The following is a 16,746-nucleotide window of genomic DNA, read 5'->3' on the forward strand; positions in this document are numbered from 1 at the left end:
GCTTGAGCTAGGTAACAGCCGATGAAAAGTTGGATACTCAGTGTGTTTTAGCTAACAGTGTTTTTAGTTTAGCTAGCTTGCAACAGTTCTCTAATGTAATGTTTCATAAGTCCTCCAGATTAAATGACAAAATACATTGTTTGTTGATGTATAGACATAAAAACATCTTGGTTTGGGAAAGATCATGGTGTGGGCTACTTAGGCTACTATTCTGTGAAGTTATGGTTGGGTGATAACGTCGATCTGTTGACTTTCATTTGGAAATGGGAAGACGACAACGGTCTGTTGATGCATGATGAATGCAACTTAAGCAAAATAAATATTAAACTTGTCGCAAGACCAAAGAAAAAATGTAACTAAGGACTTGAAAAATAAATAGAAATAATATAATTAAATGAAGAGTTGATGGTTATAGTGAAATTAAGTTTTATGTAGTCTAACCTATCGACTGAATTGGTATTGGAAAAATAACCTTATTTAGTGATGCCTTCAGTTTTATTTTTGATGTTTTTATCCATTATCCATAACTCAGCAACACTGGCAACTGTTGTCAGAGGGATTTATTAATTATTCAAAAATGCTAGAGGGATCACATATTTAAAATAGTCAGACATAAAAATATGTCATACATACACATAAAAGGTAGCATCAAAACAGTTTGCCAGAATCCAAAAATATATAAAACATTAGTTCCTGACTGTAGTTCTCTCTCAGGTCATTGTGGTGTCGTCACTGGAGTGTTGATTGTCTGGAAGGCAGAGGAGATCACAATCTGGTAAGCAAAAATAATATGGATGTATTTGGCTACTTTGGACACAGTTTTATTTTGCAGTCTAATTTGTATTCAGCTTGACATTTAACTTGTTACTGTTATAGACCTTGCTCACTATAATGAGCACACACCGTACAAATACGCAAACACTTTCAAACTATCCATCTGTACAAGTCATTTCTTTCTTTCTTTTTTATTTTAAATGTACAAATCTCATCATTATCTTACATATTTTGCTTTTTTTCTTCCTTTAAGGAACATCTGACTCACTGAGAGGTTAGGCTGGACATTTCTGAAATACAAACACATGCTCCTCATTCCACTTTCTCCACCTCACCTCTGCCTTCATCCTCCTCAACACCCTCCTGACTGCTCAAAGGTGCATCTGCTGCCTGGGGTGGGTTTGTTTCGCCTCTCTGTCCCTCCCAGAGGACGGTGGAGGCGGTCTGGCTGGAGCGCAGTCGCAGGCGGGGCGGTGTTTTGTGGTCACCGGGACTGAAGGATTGTGAGCCAGCTCTGGCCAACCCCAGCCCCCAGCCGTGACGGGACCCCAGTTTACGACGCCCCCCAGAGCCGGAGCGCATGACTGGTGTCCCGGGAGCCGAGATGTCCGGCTCTGTCTGGGAAGGAGCTTTTCTCAAGGGAGACGGAGAGACCGGAGCGCTGCGCGGGTCTGAAACAGAAATAAATGAACTCAAGTTTATAATCATTCATAGCATGGCATCATTAATATGATTGTAATCAGTGTACCCCCACACATGTACACTGTCTTCCTCTAAATGTTTCACTGTAAGACACCAGGTGGGACAAATCTGCTAGGAAGCTTCATAACATAACTTTTCTTCCTGTGCAAATACAGTAAGGGTGTTTGAGTACTTGTGTTGCTATTTATTACCAAGACCTTAGTCTAGAGAAGGAGTTTCAGGAGCTCCAACAATGGCAAATTCAGAAATAAATTTAGGAAACTGTGTCTCAGGAGGTCAAGTTTGTCAGTTATCACAGGGTTAGTGGTTTGATTCCTGGCTCCTCCTGTCAACGTGTGGAAATGACCTTGAGCAACACGTTAAGCGCCAAAGTTGCTCCTGATGGCTGCGCAGCTCTGCCAACCAACAGAGAAGCACCCTTTATATTAAAACCCTTATTTAGCAATTATAAAATTAAACATGCATGTTTTTTAACATACATTCATGTAGTTTAGTTAAACACGTGGCGTATTTATCATGCAATTTGCAATTCCTACTGTGATGCATCAAACTACTCTTTTAATTATGTAAATGTGATATATTTTTAAAAATATAGTGAGCTCACCTACACTACCTTTTTCTTGTACAATATGGCATTTTAACTGGCTGTTAAAATCATGATGCTGAGAATGATAATGGTGAACAATGGTCCTACAACACAGCCTAAATTGTTCATTAGGACTGTTTCAATTGTAAATCTAAGTATATGCAAATGCATAAATAATGTACTAAAGTACATTTTTCTAGAAAATTGAAAACACATTGAAATAAAGAGCTAAACCTGGATAAAAGTCTGACATTTTTATTCAAAAAGTCAGCCTATTTAACAGATTATATCAAATTGAATTACTTCAAATGGTTCATGAATTTTGACTTAATGGGATAAAGAAGTACTGTGGCAGAACTCGCTGTGTCCCGGCCTAAAACTGATCTGATGGCAGTGGTTAAGGTCAAGTTAACCTGTCATAAAGCCCGTTAGTTTTAGGGTTAAGTGCTGGTGTTGAGGGAAATGTCACCTCAAATACAGACGCTAGAAACTATAAAATGTCTCGACTGGCTCCAAGAATCTCTCTTTTTACAGGACATTCAATTTATTTAAAGCAATTAAACTGGGATTTGAATTATGTTTACTGTTGTATACAGTGTTACATGCATCATGTGAAAAATAAAACACTTCAAATCAATTTTGGAGAGATTTTCTGCTTCTTCCACTTTGAGTGAAAAAGAGATGTGAGTCTCTCTCTGGGATAAAAAACACAATGCAAAACAGAAGAGCCAGGCCTCCCTCCCAGTGTTGGTGTTGACACACAGAAAGGTTTTAGAGGGATAATAGAAAACACAATGCGAGGAAAACTAAAATTAAATTGGGACAATAACAGGTATGAAAGAGAGAGAAAGAAATATGAATACAGGTTTGGACTTAAATATGGGCTTTTGAAATAACTGCAGAGAATTTTTTTTTTGTTCTCGCTCTCTCAGCCAGTAAAATGCATTCCACAGTCAAGGTGCTTAAAATGAGGATGAAGCCTTGCGAATATTTTCCTTTCAACATGTGGTTAGCAGAGAAAGCCAGCCTCAGTAAGTCTTGGCACTCTACATGGAGAGATCTAAGGAGAAGAGAGCGGTATCAATGCCGACCACGCTTGGTAGTCATGAGATGATTTGTATGCATGCCTGTAGCCTCGCTTGACGGGGTGAGCATGTGAGCATATCTTTGTGAAAACCAGTCGGCCGGTGTTTGTGTTTGTGTGAGAGAGAGAAAGAGAGGTAATGTGCTGGGCTGTGTGTGTGTGTGTGTGTGTGTGTGTGTGTGTGTGTGTGTGTGTGTTTGTGTATGTGTGTGTGTGTGTGTGTGTGTGTGTGTGTGTGTGTGTGTGTGTGTGTGTGTGTGTGTGTGTGTGTGTGTGTGTGTGTGTGTGTGTGTGTGTGTGTGTGTGTGTGTGTGTGTGTGTGTGTGGTGTCTCACCAGGGTGAGGTGTATGTGTGTCTGATGTAAATTCAGTGCTGTCGGCCAGGTTTTCCACGCTGCCCGCGGCGGTGAAGAGGGCGCGTCCCTCTCTTCCTCCTCCCCGGGGTTTGATTAGCTTCTTCATCCTGTCTGCAATCCAGTTAGATTTCCTACGAGGACACAGAGGACAGGGTCCATTTACAAAGAAGGATGAGCTTGGAGTGTGTGTGTATGTGTGTGTGTGTGTGTGTGTGTGTGTGTGTGGTGTGTGTGTGTGTGTGTGTGTGTGTGTGCGCGCGCGCGCGCGCTCTCACACATAAAGCCCTGATTTTCAAGAAAACACTTAGAGGATGCCAAGTGTAGCAAGAGGTGCATGTTTTTCAAAATGAGAATCAAATTATTCCTGAAGGTGCCAACTGTCATTTATTATGCCAAAGAAAGCCCTTTCTGACATGATGTCAAGAAAAATCTATTTGCAAATGTTATAATTAAAATGTCATTACCATATTAATGTGTGGCACGAGGGACAAAATACATTTCTGTGACACCTGAACAATTTGTACAATACTAATAATTAAATGTTCATGGGTGGAACAAAAGGCTTCCCAATAACAGTTAGGTGCAGTTTCAATGAATGAAATGGGCAACAGTGACAACACCTGAGATAAATGCACATCACTTAACCAATTTATTTTCTTATTCTGGTGCATTTCTGAAAACATGAGCGCACCAGAGGATTGGTTTTATAGTTTGGTACCTCACTAGGAGGAACAGAAAGAGATCTTCCTCACAGATTTGACCATAATGTACACAAGAAGCCAGGGTTTTAGAGACAATACATTTGCACTGTATACGAAGTGCAAGTGTAAGCATAAAACCTAAACTTTACATATCTGACATATTCAGACTACAAGGCTAATAGACGATGGTAAGTCAAAACCAAAAGAAGTGGAAGTAACATATTCTGTGTCTCTCAAACATAATTTGTATGAAAAATCCTCATTTTCTCTTTTAAACCCAACACAAATGTATTAAAGCAGGGGGAAGAAAATAAAAACAATAAACTGAAGGTCAAAGTGTTGGAGTGCAGCTATCTCAGTTCACAAGTGCTTCCCCTGACATCAGAGGGACTTAATTATTAACATGGCAAATATTTTTGAATGACATTGCATAGTTTTTCCAATACATTTTCTCCATTTAAATTATAAAAAAAGACCCTTGGTGCATCTGTATAACCATCTAATCATGTGTTTATAATGTTTAGCTTTGTTGGCACCATGTAGGACTTGTTCACTAGTATAATACAATGTAATAGAGTTGATTCAGCTGCTCTCCTGCACAAAAAACTAAACATCATATTTATTGATATATAAAACCAACCCGACCATCATGTATTATACTGGTTAAAAGCGGTTTTATTCCTGTGTTTGACTGAAAACACCATTTCATTTCATCATTATCCACCTTGCACCTCGTCCCTGAACTACACTCTTTCTGATTTTCTTTTACAATTTTTTGTATACATTTGTGTTTTTAATGCCGTATTTCTTTTCTTCGTTCACTTTTCAATGGTCTGTATGAATGTGCTGTGCCTTATTGTATTGTATTGAGGTGCAACTAATAAATGGTGTATATTTGGTATACATTACATATATATATATTTGTATGCAGTACTTGGCTTTGCTGGCTGGAGGTTGCATGCTGGGCTCGAGGACTCTATACTGATCCATAATCTTCTCCACCAATTTCTGCTTCTCCCGACGGAGCTCGCTCAGCTTCTCCCTGAAGGAAAACACATCAGAAGAAATCAGCTGAGTAGGAAGGTCTGTTTGATTCATTTCATGCATTCATTATCCCTGCAAGTAGATGGGATTATTCTGAAAGTGTGTGTGTAACGTGGCTGATGGTGTATGAAGTATGAATCAACCCGTTCCTGTTAAGTCACCACTGAGAAACGGAGCCTGCTGTGTTGTTTGAACTGGATTCGCTTTAAACCAGCAGATCAGAAAAGAGACTGTGTGTGTGTGTGTGTGTGTGTGTGTGTGTGTGTGTGTGTGTGTGTGTGTGTGTGTGTATGTGTATGTGTATGTGTATGTGTGTGTGTGTGTGTGTGTGTGTGTGTGTGTGTGTGTGTGTGTGTGTGTGTGTGTGTGTGAGGGTTCAGTTCAGGGTTCGAGCTGCGGTGTGCAGACAAACATACAGCAGGACAGGACAGCAGGCATTCTGCATGAAAGACGGCTCAGAATAAAAAATAGTGGACACAAAGTTGCCGACAGTGTGAGCTGGCGGTTGGTTACTGACACACAGCTGTGAGCAGGAAAGATCAGGAAGGTTATTAGAGGAGAGTAACAGTCAGTATGGAGGCCTGTGTACATTAGTTAGGGAGTCTTGTTAAACAAACAGCATTATCTCGCTGCACACAAGCAACATTCTATATCTATTAAACACAGTAATCTCTTATTCTTAGCACGTCAGTCCAACCCTTTGACTACAACGACTCAGCAACTATGAGACTGACAGGGTTGTTTTGAAATATTTATGGTCCCCGCATAATAAGTCCTACTGACTCAGATGATCCACCATAGAATAACGTTTGTGGATTTGATGAAAATAGCTCAAAAACTATTCTCTGGCTGTCTGGATGGTGCCCGGTAAATAATGTGGGCTTCGTAGATAATTGGCAGTCTTTCTGGGGAAAACCTGGTCTGATTAAGAGAGATGGTATTCAAAGTAGAACCTGGACGAAGTTGTTACGGGTCTAAAACCATGACAACAACCCAGTGTTGCGATCAGGATGCAGAGTCACAGTCTTAAACACCTCTCTGGGCTCCCTCTGGAGCATTTTCCAGATCAGTATCCTACATAAATGCTGTCTGCCCCACGATCATCTAAAGTGATTAGTTAAAAAATGAACAGAAGAGAAGCTATACAGAAAAACTTGATAAAGGTTAACACCAAATCTGCAATAAAGCAACAAAATTGTAAAATAAAATGTGGACTTTAAACATCAGATCTCTGTCATCTAAAGCTGTATTAGTACATGATTTGGTATCAGATAATCATATTGATTTATTCTGTCCTGACTGAAACCTGGATGTGTCATGAAGAATATGTTAGCCTTAATTAATCCACTATTCACGATCCACAATTCAGTTAAATTTTATTTACAGTGCCAAATCATAACAAAAGTTATCTCAAGACACTTTACATATGGATTATGTCAAAACCACACTGACTTATTTATGATTCACAGAGACCTAACAATTCCCCCATGAGAAGAAAAAGTCACACTACCTTTAAAAATAATGATAATTATAGTTATTATAGTTATTATATACTATGCCACTTTAGAATTCTACTCCACAATCAACAAAGTAGTATTAGTATGCTCTTACTACTTAGTATAAGCAGTAAGAGTATTTCTACACTCTAGTAAAGTACTTTTTCCACCACTGGTCTCAGCTGTACTTTGTGTTTAGTGCTAATTAGCTAATATTAGCATGCCGACACGCTAAACTAAGACGGTTAAAAAGGGAAACATTATAGCTGCTTAGCATTAACATGTTACCATGGCATTAGCGTTAAGCTCAATGCACCACAGTGAACAGAGACACGAGGAGAGACACTAGCATGGCTTTGGTTTGTGCAGCTTTTTGGATGTTTTCCAATCCAATAATGTGGCCTTTGGATGTGTGTGTGTCCTTCACATCTGTTCTGTATCTTCAGTGTGTGTACCAACTACAGACAAAAGCATCAAGCTGGCAGCGGATCAAAATCAAATTTATTAAATAAGTTTAGAGGTTGATGAAGCGCTCTTGAAGACCAGTTTGATTCATTTTATGAAAGCTTATGAGGCCTCCTCACATGTTTGCTCGCTGAATTCACAACATTTCCCGCAACATTAAGTTTGGAAGGGCTTAGTCACTGCATCATTCACTCCGCAACACTCACAACAAAAGTGGATCTAAACCGTCCTTTGCACTTTCCAAGGTCTATATGTATATCCAGAATATATATTTTAAGAGGTGAGGCTGAGCCAGCTGTCTGTGAAGTGTGTCTTTAAATCGGCTCTCACTGAAGAGGGCAGTTTGTCTGGACGTTTATCTTTAATCGTAGCCAGCCTGGACATGTGAAATCTGGTGCATTTTTGTATTTGGCCTGTTTTCTCACACATCGCATGGGCTAAAACGCAGCACAGTGATTGGATTGTTATGTCATGCTGTTTGTAATCTCATTGTTTTGTGATGAACTTGTTGCCTTTAAATGCTCATTGGACAGTCAGACTCATTGCTCATTTTTTAATGCCTGTTTTTCAAAGCAAGAAAAGCTGCTTACAATCAGATAACAGCATCTCCACCACTCACGCTCAGATATCTGGACTTGTATCCTGGTGTTAGTTTGGATTACATTCTCTATTCCTAATGAACCCCAGTTTACTTGGCTCAGGACAGACACCTTACAAACTGAACTGCAGGAATAAACACTCCTGTTTAACAGACAGATAGATAGATGTGAGGGCTCTCGTTCTTTTTGTTCAGTGAGTGGTGAGTGAATCAACTCAATGCAGTCAGGTGTGTGTGGCACTGATTGGTGTTGATTAACCCCAGGTGTGGGGAGTCTTCATATACCCTGAGTCTCCAGTGCTCTGTGCTGATTCATTATCTCACCATCAGAGGTAGTGAGAGCGTCTCCCTGTTGTCAGTGTATCTACAAACCTTTGAGGGGGCAATTTTTGTGTTGGTGGTTTAGTTTATAGTGCTTTAGTGCTTTATTTCATTAAGGAAGCCTGTGGTGGCTCTGTACAGTTTTGTGGTTTATTCTCTTTCCTATCACTATTGCGATTGTGTGGATAACTTTGAGACACCCCTGGGTCCGCACCTGCACAGCTAAATGGCAGGGTGAATGCAAATGTTTGTGAACCTCCTTCGGCAATATGCAATACCTTCACTGCAATTCATGCAAGACAATTCCCCCCCCATCACACTGCAGAACAGGTTAAGCAGTTCCTTGAAGGTAAGAATATTGAAACAATGAAATGGCCAGCCCAGAGTCCAGATCTAAACCCCATAGAGAATCTCTGGAAAATCCTTGGCAACAAAGTAATGTCTAAGAAACCCACTACAGTTACTGAACTGTGGAAGAGACTGAAGAAGATGGACCGAGATCAAACCAGAGCAGTGTGAGAAACTAGTAATGTCCTGTGGGCGCAGATGTGCTGAAATCATTCAAACCAAAGGCCTCTACACTTCCTATTACTTTTTGAATCCTATAGCTCTATGAAAACATTGTTTAAATCTTCTCTTCTGACACAATTGCTCAGTTTTTTTCATAAAATAAAGGTTTTTGTTGAAGTGCCTTGGTTATATAAAAAAAACATGCTAGTACAGCAGTGGTACAGCCACAGCGCATATCAAATTCTGAACAGTAAAAAATAATATTTCAGAACAAATCAAGTATTTATAATTTGTTCTCTAATTTTTTTATCTCCAGTGTAGATAGATGTACTTTATTGTTTCCAAATTGGGAAAGTATTTTGTTACAGCAGCAGGTTATCCAAGTATTGCACGGAAACGGTAAACATATATACATTGTAAACATATCGACACTAGACCAGAAAAATAACCCTAATAAAATAAACAACATAAAATAAATTAATATAGCATACTCAAAATATAACCTATATCTACAGAATTGAGTAGAATACACTTTCAATATCAATTGCTCAGGAAATAAGAGTCTGCTTGTCCCCTTCATATACGCAGCATCATTGTTGTTCCTCCAGTTCAGTCTGGTGTCGATGTTATTGTCCTCCACCACGTCTACACGGCTGTGAATCCCTCCTCTTCCTTCTTTTTGCATTTAAAACTACCACACTTGATCAGAGTGCTCCTCAACTTGATTACCATTTAAATAAACTGCTCTTAAAACTCACCAAACGCCTTTGACTCTGAACTTCAGACCTTGGGATGATAATACCACATCAAATAATTCAGAAAGAAAAGGACTATTCGGGGAATCTCTGTTAAAGCTTTTAGAAAAAGCACTTTACCCTCTCTGTACTCAGAGGTTTCTTTACTTAGCCTACTGAGTCTTTTTCATAAAAGTGCCACCTGAATACTAATTAATGGCGGCACTCTTTTCAAATAACATGTTTTAATAATATAACATTTTTCTTTCAGTAGCAGTAGGAGTGGATAGGGTGATGCTGGTTCAAGTCAGGTTTGATTTGGACTCAAGTCAAACTGGAGAAGAGTGACTGACACCCTGAAGGTGACGCAACAGCGAGTCCTGTCTACATCATCAGAAGTGTTTGATATCAGCGACCCCTTACTGACTGGGGCCTCTAGGCCTGACAACTTAGTTTTACGCAACTCCTTGCACTCATAAAACATTCAAAAAGCAGTTTGTTTTTTTTATACTTTGGAACCTGCATTGTTTTACTCCACTAGCTCGCCATCTTCTTCTTGCCTCTTGATACATGTCTTGATGCATTGCTGCCAACTGCTGTGGATCAGCGGCGTGAAGCTGCAGGCACAAACCATGTATCATGACTTTGTGGGCGACTGTGGTTCAGGAAGTAGAAGGGGTCATCCACTAATATTGGCGGTCCGATCCCCGGCTCCTCCGGTTTGCATTTCGAAGTGTCCTCGGGCAAAACACTGAACCCTGAACTGCTCAAAGTCTTTGCCATCGGTGTGTGAATGTGCGTCTGAATAATTAGAATTAGATCCTGAGGATGAGTGGTGGGAAGACGAGGAAGGCGCTACGTATATAAGTGAGATCCATTTACCGTTTGCTCTTGCCCCAAAGACATGTAGTATTTCCTCCTGGTCATGAGTAAGATGCAAACTAAATAAATGTGGCTAAGACAACAGATATTTGTTTTTTCTTATTTTTTTAGGCTAAATTATATTAAAGGTTCACTCTGTAAGTCTGGCAGATTGAGTTGACTCCGTTTGTTTACAACTCTCACAACCCTCCCCCACTACCACCGAGCTCCTTCACTCCCTCTCATCGCCACCATTTCTGTTTCTCTCATTGATAAGCAGCATGGAGTACACGCTACATGGAGGTAGGCTGGCTTACTTACTCATAGTAAGCAATTGCTAACGTCATGTTGCGCATGTCTATCTTGAGGCAATATGCATGTGATATTGTAACATGCGCAAGGGGGAAGGTGGGGAGCTGTGGCGTGTGCACAAACTGTGCCTGACAGTCAGCTCTGCGCTGAGTGGACAGGATGGATTTTTGCAAAAAAAAAACAACAGGCTCTACGTGTACGTAGAGGCACGTTTTTTTTTTGAAAACCGGAGGATTTATGTTCTTCCATCGGAGCAAAGTGTCGGTTTCAGTGAATATGATCAAACAAATTTTGCCGACTGCAGCTTTAAGACTGTAGGAGGTTGAAAAATGCAGCGCTGTCACCGCTTTACCATGTTTTCATTGACTCAAAACAAACACTGCATACTGCACCTGTGTTACCGTGAGTTTTCAAAGGGTGGTAATCAAACACGTTTTTTACCGCAGTTTGTCATTACGCTACTAACTGTTTCATCCCTATTAGTACCTGTATGGAGTGATGGTAGAAAATTGCTTTTGACCCTCAACATCCATTTTTAAATGCTGAGCTCTAGATGTTTCCATCAGGTTTCGTCTCCCCAAAGATGGCACTTACAGATATAGATTGTCTTTTGTTTGCTTTTGACTTTTGTTTGTCTGCTATTGTTTTATAAAGAAACTAACAGCGGATATCATTTCATTGCATTTTCTTTTTCCTGGTTTATGGTGAAAGTGTAGATATGGATCTTCAGTGCTGTGTTGGCTAACTAACAGCATGCATCATGGGAAAGAAGTGAATACATGTTTTATGCATGGATGCTCGGTGTAATTACTGTTATTTGTGTCTAGAGTGTTGCAGGCTGTGATGTGGCTTATAGGTGCTATAGGTAGTCATATGTGGTCCTCTCTTCTCTTCAGACAGACGGTTCGACCGTTGTCAAACGGTTGAAAGGGCTTTATCACTACCATAGAAATGAAGAGCTATGGCCCTACTCTACCTCCTAGATGCCTTAGTAGGCTGTTATCTACTGTAATGGTAAGCTGGATCACCCATCAATGTCGCTTTAAACTACTGAACCGCGACGCTGTATGATGATGTAATATGATGGTAGGAAGTACTAAAAGACAAAGATTCCATGCAAGGAGGAAGGTTTGGGTGATCAGACAAACAGGACTTTCACACAAGAGACTGGAATTTATGTCTCATGTGAAACGGTGACTTTTTAAGTTTAATTCATTACATTCTTTAGTATTTTAACCCAAAGCACAATCTTTTCCTAAACCTAACCGAGTAGTTTTGTTGTCTAAACATAACCAAGTAATGCCCATTTTGTTTGAATGGACAAAGCGACTCCAAGACTCTTAAAAAGTGACGCCAAGAGGTCCTACCAGCAACTACCTGAAAATATTAGTAGGTGTAGCTTCTAACCCATTTATATGAGGCTGATGACCTCTCATTACTCAATTTAATGGAGTGATAACATCCAAAGTGTTTGTTCAGCTGCACTTTTAAAATATTTGAATCCCACCCCTGCAAATCCTGCAGCATATTCCAGCGACGCAGTTCTCCTGTCCCCCTCTTTTATGTTTGCACCGATGTCTTTAATATCATATTTTGTTACCTCATGCCTCATTTATACTGTATTTATAATGGGTTTTACCTCACTTGTTTATTCCAATACTGTTTTTTTGTTAAAATAACACAGTTTCTGTTTGTGTGTATGAAAACAGTGATCGGTGGTGGAAGCGGCTGTGATGCAATGACACCAGCTGAAACCTAAGGCACCAAATTTGTCAGGGCTGGCTCTGATCTCTGCATGCACTGGGGATTTATTTTCTCTTAATTCGGGGTGATTTCTTTCATTTTTATGATGATAACCGCGCTGATATAGAGCTGAGATTATAATAAATGTCTGTGGGACGGAACAAGAGACCACATGTGTCACAGGCCCTGAACTGAAATGTGAAATGTTGACATTTTTCTCAGTAATTTAGAGATAAGAATTAAACCTTAGTGTATAAAAATGATCTTTTGTAGCTTAAAATTAAGCTACAAAAAAAATGTAATATGTGGGAAATATGCCTCATTAAACCTAAAGGGTGAAGCCATCTCTGCATGCTCACTATTACCTCTGGATTAATCTGTTAGTCATTTAAAAGGACGACTGCTGTGGGCTGTTGGACTGTGAAATTGTTGTCTCAAACCTTTACGTAAATGCTTTTATGTCCTGGATATGTGTTACTGACTACAAAGTTAGAAATGTCAATTAGTAGCTCTCACACTCAGTTACGCTGCTTTGTTGTGAGGAAACCTGACTTTTCTGTCAGTAATTCCAACAGAACACATTATCCGGTGTGTGTGTGCGTGTGTGTGTGCGTGTGCGTGTGCGTGCGTGTGTGTGTGTGTGTGTGTGTGTGTGTGTGTGTGTGTGTGTGCACTGACTGGTACTCCCTCTGCTGTGAGTAGTGCTGGTCCCGGCGCTCCAGGCTCTGCTCCAGTAAGGCCCGGTTCTCCTTCAGCAGACTCTGATTCTGCTCCGCTAACTGCCGGTTCTCCTCCTCCATGTTCCCCTTCAGCTGGGTCAACAGCTACACACATAAAGCCGTAAATGTCAATAAAAGTGAACTAGCTTGCTAAGATCCACATGCATAGTTTTTGTATTTTTTGTGTGTGTACATTCACAGGTAGCGGACGAAGTAGAGCAAGTGCAAAAGAAAGCACACAATGGATCTGCAGAAATCTCTTTCAGGTTTAGTTGAATAGTGGTCAGCAGTATTGAACATGTCAGTTCTAAAGAATGTCTCACATAGTGTGTAAAAAGGCAAAGGAAACTGAAAGAGCTACAAAAAGGCCCAAAAGTTGGTGACTTAGTGTCAGGGCATTGATTAAAAAAAAAAACAACCTGCAAACTAGTTTAATAAAAACGGACAAAGCTGTGCAGCAAGAGGTCACAGCTTACCGGCGCTGACTGACTGAAAGGCACAAAGCTGCAAAATGCAGCCTCACAAATGACCTAAGTATTCATTCAGCTGCTGCGTGAAAATGTCTGAACAAAACCTGAGCAGCGAGAGTTTGATAAAGATGCTGTTGAGGTGAAAGAAGCAGTGAAAGAAGTTAAAAGAACTCTTTTTTTCCATGTGAATAAACAACAAATCCTTGAACCCATGCTAACACACAGGTGGTTTGTTCCTACTCTGTAATACAGAGCGTTTCCTAAATCAACGCCTCCTCCAGTGGCTGCAGAGCAACACGTTCTCATAGCTTAACGTTATATAACAAAACTTTTATTTAGCTGGTTCGTTTATCCAATGCGACGTACAATAAGTGCAGATAACACACACAAGTTGCAAGATTCATAAAATTTATCAAACAAGACAAAATTGCGTTAGTGCAGCATTTTATAAAGAAGAAAGTTTTTATTTTTTTCGCAGTTTTTAACATGTGGTTGCAAGAAACGGTCACAGTCTGGTTAGGTATTGGAGCAGACGGTGGGTGGGGTAAAAATACGGGCCTTTGTTACGTAACTTCATTTACAAGTTAACTTACGTGAGTTAAGATAATTCAGTGTCTCCTGGGTGGGACCTGTGTTTGTTTGACTTGCACATCAACCCTGATGTCTTTGTCGCTGTAAGAGAACTGGATGCAGTGTTTGAGGCGGAGCCCTGTTCATTCCTGTTAAAGCTGCTCAGTGGGACATGAAGCCAAAAAATTTCAACTGCTGCGTCTAAAAATGGATGATTGTCACATTTGTGGCCCATAGAACAGTTGCACTAGAGACTTTAGAGACGCTAGAAACCTTAGTGCTTGAATGGGAATCAATGATCTAATTGTGATCTCCTGGACTTTCAAAATGCTATCTGACAGAATTAATCAAATTCTGACTTAACCGTCAAAATTGGCTACAAAGCCCCAACCACTTCCTGCAAACCTCCAAGACTAGCAGAAAGAGGTTAAGTCCCCAAAGATGGCGGTGCTTTGGGGGTATGACACATGCGCAGTAAAATCTGGTCTGCAATTGCCACGATGCTCAATACAGTGTTCGTACAAATGCAAAAAGGTCAAATTCAAGCACTTTTCAATCACTTTCAAGGTCCATTTTCACCATCTTATATCTGTGGTAAATTACATATTTCTACTTATAGAAACGTACTGAAAATTATTATTTCACTTTTTAAAAATCATGTTAAAAAGAGAAGGTATAACGTTATAAACAACTAAAAGTGTGTCCTCTAACACCAGACAGATAAGACATTAAATTAAAATTCTATTCCATCGCTGTTTGTTGTGAAAGAAATGCGGATACAATTCCAAGCATTTTAAAGCACTTTATCCAAAATGCAAGCACTTTTCAAACCTGGAAAACAGAATTAGAATTTGAGCATTTTCAAGGATTTCAAGCACCTGTATGAATCCTGTCAATAGGTGGCGCACTATCATAGAAAGAGAACGGTGCGGCTCCAGTTCCACCGCATGTGTCATACCCCCACAGCACCATCTTTGAGTAGTTTTCTTGCCTCTTTCTTTAGCCTTGGGAGCCTGCTCTACTACGTCACCTGACTTCCTCTTTTTCTCCTGTCCCGACACTACGGCCACTTGAGGTCACTGCTACTATGAATGTAAATATGGGTCGTTAAACGCTGCTTGTACAAACTCGAAAAGTCTTACAAGAAGGTACGGCCATACCTTTACATGAACATGTCTCCCAATTTCCTATTTTTTATTTATTATTTGTGAATCTGGTTCCAATTATTTTTTGCCTTTTTGGCCGATCTACTGTAGCGGGACCACACAAGCACCAAACTTGAACTTCTGCTTTTAATCAAAGAGAAGAGTTGCCACCTCTCCACTTCTACAAGACAGAATAATGAGAAGTGTCTGAATCCCAGGGTGGAAACCTAACTGCCTGCAGTATAACATTGTGAAGGGCCAAATAAGGTGCCCAGTGAGGCACATGAATGCTGGTACTTAAACATTTGTAGCAGTGCTTTGAATTAAAGGGCAGTTTAACCGGGGTGGACGAAGACAAGAGATGCCAGTTCTGCATGTTTCATTTTTCAGCATGAATCTGCTACTAGTTGGTCCTTTAAAGGAATAATTTCACATTTTGAGAAGGAAGTTCATTAGATTTCTTGTTAATAGTTAGATGAGGAAATCGATGCCACTCTGGCATCTGTACAGTATGTTTTATGTGTATATAAAAACTCTGTAAATATTATTATTTGTCATTTTATGGATGGTTATGTGCTGAACTATTTCTTTGTCAGGGGCATTTTAACACGTTGGCAACAAAAGAGGCCAAAACAAACACCGCAGTGAGATACAATATGTTAATTAGTGAACTACTTAACTGGTGGGTGGACTTTATTCCCTTTGGACAGAGCCGGCTGTTCTTTGGGGCTGTCGATGATTAAAGAGATTCTAAGTGGACAAACGCTCTGGCGATTTTTTCCGACTGATTGGTTGATTTAATTGACAGGTCTGTAAAACTGTAGCCTGGTTAAACCCATGCTGCCTTGCACGCAATTTCATTTCACCCTGCTCGGCAGCCTGGATTCTATGGATCAGATTTTTGCTTTAGCGAGGGAACCAATCACAGAATGGGGAAGGACGGCAAGACAATGACGACGTCTATGCGACACACCAAATTGTAGTTTGTTTACATCTACAGATCGCCTCTCTGTGTTTTTTTTCAATAAAAGAGTAGAGTTTCCATATAAAGCGCTACCTTCTTCCCTCATGTTTGTCTGGCACAAATGGCAATAGTCGCTCAACGCTAAACCGAAACATCGCGTAGACATACCCTACTTCCTCGTCGAATGTCGCTCGACATACATCATCTGGTATAATTGATATGATCGGCTGAGCTTCATACAGACGCATTTGATAGACATTCATAGCGCCTGATAAACAGCTCTGGGTAATCGTAAACCACGTCTCAAATACGAGCAAATTAATGTTTGGTTCCTGTACCGAATCTTCTTGAGATTTGGTCGCATTAGCCAAGCTAGTAAAACTGAGTTTCTCCACCAAGAATCATGCATAAGCACCAATTCAAATCTTTACGAGAGAGGTGCTAATTTGTTTCTAGAAAAAAAGTCATTCAACAATCTGAGTCGACCAAAACAAGGTAGTGAGTGTGCCCTTAGAGGACGCAGCCCTGCATGCTCAGCTAAGCTACATGCAGACATGGGAGTGGTGTCACCTCCTAATCTAACTGTATTTG

General features: G+C 40.2%; 1 protein-coding gene across 1 annotated transcript in view; it reads right to left on the minus strand.

Annotated features, from left to right (window-relative positions):
• Positions 1-591: 591 nt before the first annotated feature.
• The window catches only part of ccdc88b (coiled-coil domain containing 88B), a 54,973-nt gene continuing 38,818 nt past the window's right edge, over positions 592-16,746 (minus strand). Inside the window, exons 24-28 of the mRNA XM_083915216.1 lie at positions 12,966-13,111; positions 5,138-5,245; positions 3,482-3,633; positions 1,110-1,445; positions 592-748 (exon numbers count right to left, since the gene is read on the minus strand). Of these exons, the coding sequence (XP_083771342.1) occupies positions 711-748; positions 1,110-1,445; positions 3,482-3,633; positions 5,138-5,245; positions 12,966-13,111 (780 nt within the window). The 3' untranslated portion in view covers positions 592-710. The remainder of the gene's footprint in view (positions 749-1,109; positions 1,446-3,481; positions 3,634-5,137; positions 5,246-12,965; positions 13,112-16,746) is intronic.

The sequence above is a fragment of the Echiichthys vipera genome, assembly GCF_963691815.1.
Source record: "Echiichthys vipera genome assembly, chromosome: 6".
NCBI lineage: Eukaryota > Metazoa > Chordata > Actinopteri > Perciformes > Trachinidae > Echiichthys > Echiichthys vipera.